General features: G+C 36.7%; 3 protein-coding genes across 4 annotated transcripts; 2 read left to right on the forward strand and 1 right to left on the reverse strand.

Annotated features, from left to right (window-relative positions):
* Positions 1-256: 256 nt before the first annotated feature.
* On the forward strand, positions 257-1212 carry LOC107708145 (negative elongation factor D-like). Of its 2 annotated transcripts, none has more exons than XM_016512306.1 (3): positions 257-432; positions 861-973; positions 1080-1212. In XM_016512306.1, the coding sequence occupies exons 1-3, from the start codon at positions 376-378 to the stop codon at positions 1195-1197; spliced, it is 288 nt and encodes a 95-aa protein (XP_016367792.1). In that variant the 5' UTR covers positions 257-375; the 3' UTR covers positions 1198-1212. The 2 variants fall into 2 exon arrangements, with proteins under 2 accessions (XP_016367792.1, XP_016367793.1); XM_016512307.1 differs by lacking the exon at positions 257-432 and adding an exon at positions 450-594.
* Positions 1213-1928: 716 nt separating this feature from the next.
* Positions 1929-5393, forward strand: LOC107708053 (negative elongation factor C/D-like; the record flags this gene model as incomplete). Its single annotated transcript, XM_016512200.1, has 11 exons — positions 1929-2174; positions 2274-2426; positions 2518-2648; positions 2741-2906; positions 3627-3761; positions 3870-4009; positions 4227-4341; positions 4480-4575; positions 4654-4794; positions 4902-5031; positions 5157-5393. Coding segments are annotated over 11 exons (1488 nt in total), but the record flags the coding sequence as incomplete, so codon positions are not given.
* A 370-nt stretch (positions 5394-5763) lies between these two features.
* Positions 5764-9247, reverse strand: LOC107708086 (cathepsin Z-like). Its single transcript, XM_016512231.1, has 6 exons — positions 8907-9247; positions 7771-7934; positions 6944-7123; positions 6708-6858; positions 6445-6610; positions 5764-6368 (listed from the first exon to the last, which is right to left on the reverse strand). Exons 1-6 carry the CDS (start codon positions 9023-9025, stop codon positions 6243-6245), a joined length of 906 nt encoding a protein of 301 aa, XP_016367717.1. The 5' UTR covers positions 9026-9247; the 3' UTR covers positions 5764-6242.
* Positions 9248-10129: the final 882 nt, after the last annotated feature.

Raw genomic sequence — 10129 nt, forward strand, 5'->3', positions numbered from 1 at the left:
TATAAATTAAATATATAACCAGTAATAAAAACCAACCTTTATTGGTCCACCTCGAACAACGCTTAAAAAAAGTATCAGATACCACGTGACAAAGCGCCGTTTCAACAGCGGATTTGACTGATTACAATAATTACACATTGTTTGACATTGTATTAAAATACACATTTAAGAATAAATATCATTCATATTTAAATTTATAGTCATTCTAGTCACAGTCAAGTACACATTATCTCAGTGTGTAGTTTACGCCAGTCCAGAAGGAAGCGCTCTATTCCGGTATCAAGTGACGTATTATACACGCGCCGTTCGGTGTTCTCGTACGTATTTTGTAAACAGTCGCGTTTCTGGATTAAAGAAATCCGTTTATCTCTCGCAATGAACGAAGAATACTACGGCAATATTGGAGAATGGGAGGGACATGACGGCAACATGGTAGTTTACTGAAACCACCCCACAGACACCAAGACCATGAAATTATAATCTGATTTACCAGCTAACGTTACAATTTTGAAATCAGGAGTTGCTTTGATTTCCATTTAACGTTACACTTACAAAAAGTACAGTCGTGGTACCATGTTTACCATAAACTCCAAGGTAATTATAATAACTACATGGTACATGTTCAAAATCCATAATTATACTAAGATGAAACATGGTAACGTTACATAGACAAAAACATGCAGTTACCATCGTGACAAAAAAACCGTCCTTATTGCTGTCGTAATAACGAGAGTTAAAATGTTGGATTGTAATATGCACAAATAATATTTTGTTATGAGAACTACTCTAATCTCGTTAAATAGCTTCTGATTCGCCACTAAAAGATGGCTTGATCGTTTCCCCTCTTTCTATCGCTCCAGGAGGATGGATACGCGGATGCTGAGGCTGATGGAAAAGTTCAGGAGGAGTGTCTGCAGAAATTCTCCAGCAGAGACTATATTATGGAGCCCACCGTGTTTAACACCCTGAAAACGTAAGTCAACCGAATGGAGAGAGGGCGACTTCTATAGATAAAAGGGGAAGATGATTAACACCAATTTTTAACTTTGTCAGGTTAATTTGTGTCCGTGTCTCCGCAGGTATTTCCAGGCAGGTGGTTCACCTGAGCATGTCATCCAGCTGCTCTCAGAAAACTACTCTGCTGTTGCACAGACGGTCAATCTTCTAGCGGAGTGGCTCATCCAGATGGGTCAGTGAATGTTGGCCAAATATCCTATATAAATGCGTATATAAAAAAATTAATCCTATATAAAAAATTCCCTTTTACTGGAATTTCTGCACACTTCATGACTCCCTAAATGACCACTAAGTTATCACCCATTAGCAGAATACGGTTGTCCGTCCTGTGTGGTATTGGAGTTTTTAATAACGGTTACGTTCACACGGTTCGGTTATTATAACATTTTAAGGACTGGCAGACGAAATTTCGTGAACGGGAACGTACTGGACAAATAGTATGATGACATACCTCTAACTACAATATAATTTTTTTTTTTTTCAATAAATTATAAAGTTTCTATAAAGTTAAGTACATTTGTTATTTTTTCATAATTTGTTGGGGTATTACATTTATTCTTCATTTGAGGGATTAGTATTTTTGTTTTCCTTTTTAAGATTTACTAAGTAGTTACAAAATGTTACAAGTTTTTTTCCTTTTCATTTTCCTTAAGAATTATATGTTTTTATGGTGTTTATAAAGATTTCATTTGTGTTGCATAAATATTGTAGAGACTGTAGCCTGTTATTTCCAAAAACAATAGTCAGAAGTAGTCATTTTCACAATAAAGTATATTTATCTATTTTGTAAATGCAGGTTAATGATCATATTGTGAATGATTTGTCCATGTGTTTAATTGTATAAATTCATTTTCGAATCTTTAACATGATTCGAATTCTTTAACATAATCTGCCTTAATTTTTGCATCTCAAATTCCAAAATCTTACATTTTCTGTTTTTCGATAAGCTGTTACACTTGAATGTGCATTGCAATACAGAAGAAAAAGTATTTTGCTACTTACAGTTGGACTTTATCAGGCTAATGAGTTTAATGTTCATCTCTGTTCAGACACCAGCATGGTTGGAGCAGATGATAGCACACACAACATGGAGAGATCTGTTCTACAAACTGGCTGAGGCACATCCAGACTGCCTGATGCTCAACTTCACTGTCAAGGTAAAAAAAAAAAATGGGCTGAAGTGAGTCAAAGACTTTCATATTGAGTTTATGTAGTGGTAAAAAAAAATGTTTCTTGATCATGTATGTTGTCTTTAGTTGATTTCAGATGCAGGATACCAAGGAGAGATCACAAGTGTGTCCACAGCCTGTCAACAGTTGGAGGTTTTCTCCAGAGTCCTAAGAACCTCTCTCGCTACACTCCTGGATGGAGGAGAACAGAATCTGGAGAAAAATCTGCCTGAATTTGCTGTGAGTATTGCTGATACTTTTTGAGGTTGCAGTATTTATATTTATGGTTGTATTTTTACAATCGGATCTCATTCTTGTGTGTTTTGAGCAGAAGATGGTGTGTCACGGTGAGCACACGTACTTGTTCGCTCAGGCCATGATGTCCATCCTCGCTCAGGAGGAGCAGGGCGGCTCAGCAATGCGGCGAATTGGACAGGAAGTACAGAAATACGCCCATGAGAGGTGCTTTTGTGTAACACTCTCAGTTGTTTAATCTGCTTTATTGATCAGATTATTAATTATAACCATGTTATTGATTTGTTTTCAATGTTTAGAGGACATGATGCCAGTCAGATCACATTAGCGCTGGGCACAGCTGCTGCATATCCACGCGCATGCCAGGCTCTTGGTGCCATGCTGTCCAAAGGGGCTCTGAACCCAGCAGACATCACAGTCCTGTTCAAGATGTTCAGTAGCATGGATCCACCTCCTGTAGAGCTGGTCAGAATCTACATTTACGTTTATGCATTTAGCCAACAATTTAATCCAAAGCAATTTATACTAGAGGAGCATAAGCGATTTGTCACAAATTGTTCGGCGCCAATAATATTTGTAGTATAGAATTGCAAATTTTTTAGACCGCTATATTAGGAAACAAGCCAATGATGCAAAGGAGAGATGCAGAGAAGAAATACTTAATACTTCTAACACTTTGTATATTTATGTTTAAGTTGCACATAAATGATATTGCTAACAATTTGTTACTAGCTTTAAAGAAATAGTTAACCAAAAATGAATCTCTGCTTAAGATTTACTCACCCTCAGGCCATCCAAGATATAGATGAGTTTATTTCTTTAATTGGAACAGATTGGGAGAAATGTAGCATTACATCTCTTGCTCACCAATGGATCCTCTGCAGTGAATGGGTGCCGTCAGAATGAGAGTCCAAACAGTTGATAAAAACATCACAATAATCCACAATTCTAGTCCATCAGTTAATGTCTTGTGAAGTGAAAAGCTGTGTTTGTAAGCAACACATCCATCATTAAGGCATTTTAACTAAATTTCTAAATATCTCCAAATCTGAAACAAACTCATTTACATCATGAATCGCCTAAGGTAAATGTAAAATTTTGGGTGAACTATTTCTTTAACAAATACCAATAGAAAACTGTATTTACTAAACTGATGTTAACTGAACTGCTCCTCTCTCCATGTAGATCCGAGTTCCTGCCTTTTTGGATCTGTTCATGCAGTCGCTATTTAAACCCGGAGCTAAAATCAACCAGGACCACAAGCATAAATACATCCACATCTTAGCGTATGCTGCTAGTGTTGTGGAAACATGGAAAAAAGTGTGTATTAAAACCACTCTTAACACATACTGTATATACATATTTCTCAGTACATTATCTTTACAAGAAATGTTGTGGAGGATTACATAAAATATTACTTGTTTCTAGAACAAGCGTGTGAATATAAATAAGGATGAGCTGAAGTCGACCTCAAAGGCCATTGAGACGGTTCATAATCTCTGCTGCAATGAGAACAAGGGAGCTACAGAGCTAGTAGCAGAACTCAGCACATTATACCAGTGCATAAGGTATGAACAAACACATTTATATATGTATTTTTAAGGAGACTTTAATGAATAGAAAGTTCAAAAGAACAGCATTTAAAAAAATATATATTTTGTAACATTATAAATGTCTCTATTGTCACTTTTGAAAATCCTTGCTGAATAAAAGGATTCATTTGACCTTCTGAACAGTAGTGTCTTATAAGATTATATATTTGATATTTTTGTATTTGTGTTGCAGGTTTCCAGTGGTAGCGATGGGAGTGCTGAAGTGGGTCGACTGGACGGTGTCTGAGCCTCGTTACTTCCAACTACAGACGGACCACACTCCTGTCCATCTAGCACTGCTAGATGAGGTAAACATAACCTCCATGTCATACCATTGTATTTGAATTTAAATATACCAACAGGGTACAAACTGGTCACCTCCCTAACCATTATGAAGATACTGATTCACCATAGTTTAAGAATAAACATTTGTCTTTATTTCTCAGATCAGCACATGCCATCAGCTTCTCCATCCTCAGGTGTTACAGTTGCTCATCAAACTGTTCGAGACAGAGCACTCGCAGCTTGATGTCATGGAGCAGGTTTGTAATTTTTATTTGCGTCTCCAGTGCTCACATTTATAACTAAATTCTGACTACTGTTTATCTTTTGTTTTTCAGCTGGAGCTCAAGAAGACCTTACTGGACCGTATGGTTCACCTATTGAGTCGAGGTTATGTTCTTCCAGTGGTCAGCTACATCCGCAAATGTCTTGAGAAGCTCAACACAGATATTTCACTTATCAGATACTTTGTTACAGAGGTGAGTCTCAGGTCTTTGTTTTGAGCTTTGATTGATTTGAGTGGCAGTTTCTTCTGTCATTATTGAGTCTGTGGTTGATTTTCTTGTCCCCATTTAATTTTGGGCAGGTTCTAGATGTGATAACCCCTCCATATACCTCCGACTTTGTCCAGCTGTTTTTGCCCATCCTAGAAAATGACAGCATAGCAGGAACAATCCGCACTGAGGGAGAACATGACCCTGTAGCTGAGTTCATTGGTGAGTCGTTTTTTTAAAAGAGGAACCATGACTTATGATGAGGCACACAAATGCAACTCATGCAAATTATGTAGTAGTTTTATACTTGTAGTGCTTGGTTAATAATCTCCAGTTTTTCATTATAGCTCACTGCAAATCCAACTTCATTATGATGAACTAAACTTCGAAATTAGAGGGACGTTTGAAAAGTGAAAGGATCAACTCGTAGGACCGGAGCACCCTTCATAGACAGACAACTAATTTCAGTGTACATAACTGTTGTGTTGACCTTTTCAAAGAAAATATTGACATGAATGGTGAACTTTGAAAGTGTGTTTTTGAGGTCATAACTTGTAGAGCTTCTATTTTGCTTAGAAACTATTTGTGACGTTGGTTTTTCTTGTATATTGTAATTTTTATTAAACATGATTGTACTAAATCTATGTGTCATCATTTCAAAGGTCACAATATATGTGGTCAGGTATACTGTTAACATGTTTCTTTGGAGGTTTTAGTCTTTAGTAAATGTAAATGGCAATTTAATTGAGAGGCAGCTTTACTGCTGTATATGCTTCTTCAAAACAGTTCCAAACTAAACTAAAGCAAAGCATTTTTTTAAAGTATAGGTGTGGTCCTTGGCTGCTATAACTGAAAACAAAGACGGTTTAGATGTTGGTAATAAACTTTGAGGCATTGTTCGGAGTTTAAACTAAAGCAATTTAGCAAAAATACCCATAATAAAATGACAAGAAGTAGAACTTGATAAGACTTTTATTGAAGAGTGTGATTGAAAACAGTGCATTGATTAAACTGATCCATGGCTTCACATGTTGACATGGTTTGACAGATGCATTAAAAGCAAAATCCCCATCAGAAAGAGATGTTTGCTTTTAATACAACATAGCAAAACAAGATCATTAGATGACCATTTGGCCCGAGGTCGGTCCATTTAAAACACCCTAAAATATGAAATGTCCTGGTATAAAAAAAAAAAAGAAGGGTGAATTACTTTTCCCTTTTTGTTCATTAAGTAGTGTAGAAAACCATTAAAAAAAGAAGGCCTATGAATGCAGAATTACAGAAACAATTCTGTACAATTTCTGATGAAACATTCCTGAGATTAAAAACGATTAAAACCAAACTTCGGCAACTGATCTTAGGCAGCATACAAAAAAAATCATTTTTGGCAAATCTAAAACTGCGTTTGCATGTGAAGAACATGCCATAGCCATCTACAGGTAGTTTTTGGGTAGGATGGGGTCTCCATACATGCAGTCCTCTTCGATGGCGAGGTTGTACTGGCTCCCACTGCCGCCCTTGTATGCGCTGGTGACTATTCTGAGCCAGCCTTTCTCTCCCTAAAAAATAAAAGACCAGAACACACGTTCAACATCTTCATTTGTTTGAAGGGCTAACTTTTCAGGTTCTGCTTACCCATGGCTCTCCCCAAGAATTACGGATGACCCAGTATTCCACTCCATTTTCGTCAACGCCCCAGCCGGCTACAGATACAATGTGGTTTATATAGGGATCCTGTACGTACTCCGAGTACACACCACCTGTGTACGCATCCAGCTTATCTGTTGCCATGATTCCACAACTACAAAGGCAAAAGTGTCAGTGTCAAAATCTTGATTCAATTATAAGGAGATTATATTACCTGATCTTACAAATCCATAACCAAGCAGTTTGTATACCTGATGGGTCCTCCAGAATAGATCTCAGCTTTCATCTTGTCCAGCCCGCTGACTGAGCCATAGTCTCCGACTTTCCAGAGAGTGAAGTTCTTTACTACATTACACACGCCAAAGGTTGTGCAGGTTCCACACTGATTAAAGGTGTTACAGTCTAAAAAAAACAGAAATACAAACTAATGCAAAACAAATGTCCATGCAAGAAAACTACCAGATGCGACACCAAACAACTTTCTTACCCTGATTTTTGGCTTGATAGTTGTTGCAGGTTTCATCAGGAATGCCATTACTGTGTGCATATTCCCAAACACCAGAATGATCTCCACCATTGCAGGAACCTGCGTTGCCACAGTCAATCACGTTCTGGACAGAGAGATAGGCAGATGGCCATGCTGCTTTCCGCTTGATGTTGATCCGATCTAAAAGAAAAAAAGAGCAATCAAGTTATAAACAGCTGACAAGAAAAGAGGAATTTTAGTATTTATTTTTTTCTTTTACACCAAAGAGGCAGTAAAAAAAGACTTGCTTCACCTTTAAAAACTACTGATTATTAAGGTCAAGTGGTCAAACCAAAAATGTGGTCAAATTAAAAATTATATAAGTGTTTTTAAAAAAATTTTTATTCTGCTTTATTTTGCAAGACTATTATAAAAATAGATAGTCAAAAATTATATTTATATATATTTTTATTTTTTACTATAAATTGAATATGAATCCAACATCAAGATGATAGTCAGGTGGTACATCAATGTCAAATGGCATAAATATCATAATTGCATATGACAGATCCAGGCCATTGCATTTTTAATGATTAAACAACCGGGTTAGAAGTAAGAGGCTACAACGGGGCTGTTCTGTGGTTCCTCAAGAAAATGTATGTTTCACAAAAAAGCGTCTTCAATTACTCATCCTCATGTGAATCCCATGATTTCCCTCACAGAACACAAAGATATTTACCTGAATTTTTTGAGGGAAAACCAGCCAGGACATTTTGCTTACTATTTCCTTTTGTGATTCACAAACACACAAAAAAGATATATATATTTTTAACAACATTTTCCCTCACCTGCCATAGCACTAGTACTTCCATGCGCCCAGCAGGAGCCGCAGTATTGTGGAATGTGTTGGTTGCGTGTGGTGCTGACGTAGTTGACGCCATCAATGTTTCTCCAGTCCCATGCTTTGGGGAGGTCTTTTAAATTCATATATTCATAAGGACGTGGTCCAGTCCTGAAGAATACAAGAAATTTCAAGTTGTTTAACCATCTTCGTATGCCATTAAGCCACAAATCCAGCTCTCTTCACTGATCACAAAAACACTGAAAAGGCATTCAAAGCAAGCAGCAAGTGGCCATGAAGGAAACTCCAGCAAATAACCCATGCACAGGCCATCTGTTCTTCAGTTAACAACCAAAAATGAGAAATGAATCTTGGGGGCATGGCATATATAATAATAATAAATGAAGCAGGTGTCAAACGGCCTCATGATGGCTACCTTTTCACCACTCTGCTGTGTTTTTCTCTTAATAATTTCATGTGCCGAATTGCCATGACGTGAGTCGCCTGCAATACACTGGGCAACAATGGAGCCAAAAAATTAAAATGAGACCAAATAATGGGGGGAAATATCTCATGCACTTCACTGGAAATTCAAAGTCAATTTGAGTGCATTGCATTGTGGGATACAGTATGCTGTGCTGAATACTGCACATTTTGGCAAATCAGTTCAAAACAGAAAACTCACACATTTTATACAACAAAAATCTAGTGTTATTCCACACAAAGCCCATATGAGCCAGGATAAAAATAAAAATAAAGTATATAATATCATTAGAATGTACCAAAGCTCAGCTTAGCTAATATCTAACAGATGAACTAACTATAAATAAGCCGAGAATAACTATATAATAAATATATCAGCATACAGAACAGTACAGGAAATAACTTCAAACACTTATTTGCATATTTCTCAGCATGACATTAACATGTATTTTTGCTTACAAACGTACAAATCCAGAACAGAACTTGTTTCATTTGATCTCTTTTAGGGCAGTTTTTAAGAGAGTAAGAAGAAAAAGTTAAAACCTACTAGTAAAAACCAGACGTGGCTAGACAGTATTTTTAGCCTTAACAGTCTGACTTGGGAACAAACATCTGATACCCAAAACTGGTGTCATTTTAGAACAAATGATAGTTACATACTTAACTCCTTGTAGGTTTCTCCTCGGCTGGGGTCTGTAGCAGGGCTCATTCTCGTTAAAATACTGTCCGGCGAAAACACCCGACAGAGCAAACAGATAAAAGAGAAACACGCGAGCCATGTTGAATCTCAGGCGGTCATATGATCATCACACGAGTCTGCACTGCGGTTTTATTCTTCGTGTCTGCGTGGAGGCGTGGAGAAAACATCGAAACTAACCCTTATTGGACACCTTCTAAGAAAAATAGGTTATGTTTGTCAGACGCTTTCTGGCCTCGAAATAACCGACAGTACGTTATTGGCGAGACCGGGGCTAGTTGTCACACACGGAAGTTGTCACAAACTTATGGATAAATGCTCGTTTTCAAAATCTACTTCCGTGTCAGTAAACAGCTCTGAGTAAACATTAATTTCCCATAGTGACAATTTACCCTATAGGGTGTGACAGCATAGGGCGTTTTGTCACAAAAGGTCAGTGTGCAATAAAATTAACTGGATCTTTTTTGGGTAATACTTATAGAAATGTACAGTATTTTTTTTTTGTAGCCAACTTGAGACTCTCTCTCTCTCTCTGTTTGTGTGTGTGTTTGTGGAAATGATTAGTCTCAATAAATGCTCTAGTATCAATAATTTTTTGTAAGGCATAATGAGGCACGTAATATGAAAAAAAATATATTGGGTCTAAAATGTAGGCTGTGTTTTTGCCCAAAACAGTGTTATTTTAGTATTATGTATTTACTATATTATAGTATTTGTTCATATTTTGATTTGTAACATTTTTATTAGTTTTTGCTTTAATTATTAGCTTTAATTTTTCTTTTTTAATTTTAGTTCTAGTCATTTTAATACTTAAACTTATTTTATTTTAGTTAGTTGCCAAGGCAACATTTCTCATTTTAATTTAAGTATTTATGTTTTAATGTGATATTTATATTTAATTTAATTTTATTTGATTTCTGCTTTATTTAAAGGGGTCATATGATGCGATTTTAAGTTTTCCTTTCTCTTTGGAGTGTTACAAGCTGTTCGTGAATCGATAAGATCCCTAAAGTTGCAAAGACTAAAGTATCAAACCCAAAGAGATATTCTTTATAAAAGTTAAGACACGTCCACGCCCTCCTAAAATGCCTCGTTTAAACACGCACCCACATGTCTATGTCACTGTGTGGGAAGATTTGCATAACACCGCCCAAATGTTCACGCAAAGAAAGAAGGTGTAACTTTA

This window comes from Sinocyclocheilus rhinocerous, unplaced genomic scaffold (genome assembly GCF_001515625.1).
Source record: "Sinocyclocheilus rhinocerous isolate Xijiao unplaced genomic scaffold, SAMN03320098_v1.1 scaffold113, whole genome shotgun sequence".
NCBI classification, from domain to species: Eukaryota; Metazoa; Chordata; class Actinopteri; order Cypriniformes; family Cyprinidae; genus Sinocyclocheilus; species Sinocyclocheilus rhinocerous.

Bases quoted from the DNA above. Each gene is read 5' to 3' on its own strand.
- LOC107708145 (XM_016512306.1), top strand. From the start codon at position 376: ATGAACGAAGAATACTACGGCAATATTGGAGAATGGGAGGGACATGAC. The intron at 433-860 runs GTAGTTTACTGA...CTATCGCTCCAG, and splicing joins AGGGACATGACGGCAACATG to GAGGATGGATACGCGGATGC. The intron at 974-1,079 runs GTAAGTCAACCG...GTGTCTCCGCAG, and splicing joins GTGTTTAACACCCTGAAAAC to GTATTTCCAGGCAGGTGGTT.
- LOC107708086 (XM_016512231.1), bottom strand. From the start codon at position 9,025: ATGGCTCGCGTGTTTCTCTTTTATCTGTTTGCTCTGTCGGGTGTTTTC. The intron at 7,935-8,906 runs GTATGTAACTAT...TGTATTCTTCAG, and splicing joins AGAAACCTACAAGGAGTTAA to GACTGGACCACGTCCTTATG. The intron at 7,124-7,770 runs GTGAGGGAAAAT...TTTTTCTTTTAG, and splicing joins AAGTACTAGTGCTATGGCAG to ATCGGATCAACATCAAGCGG.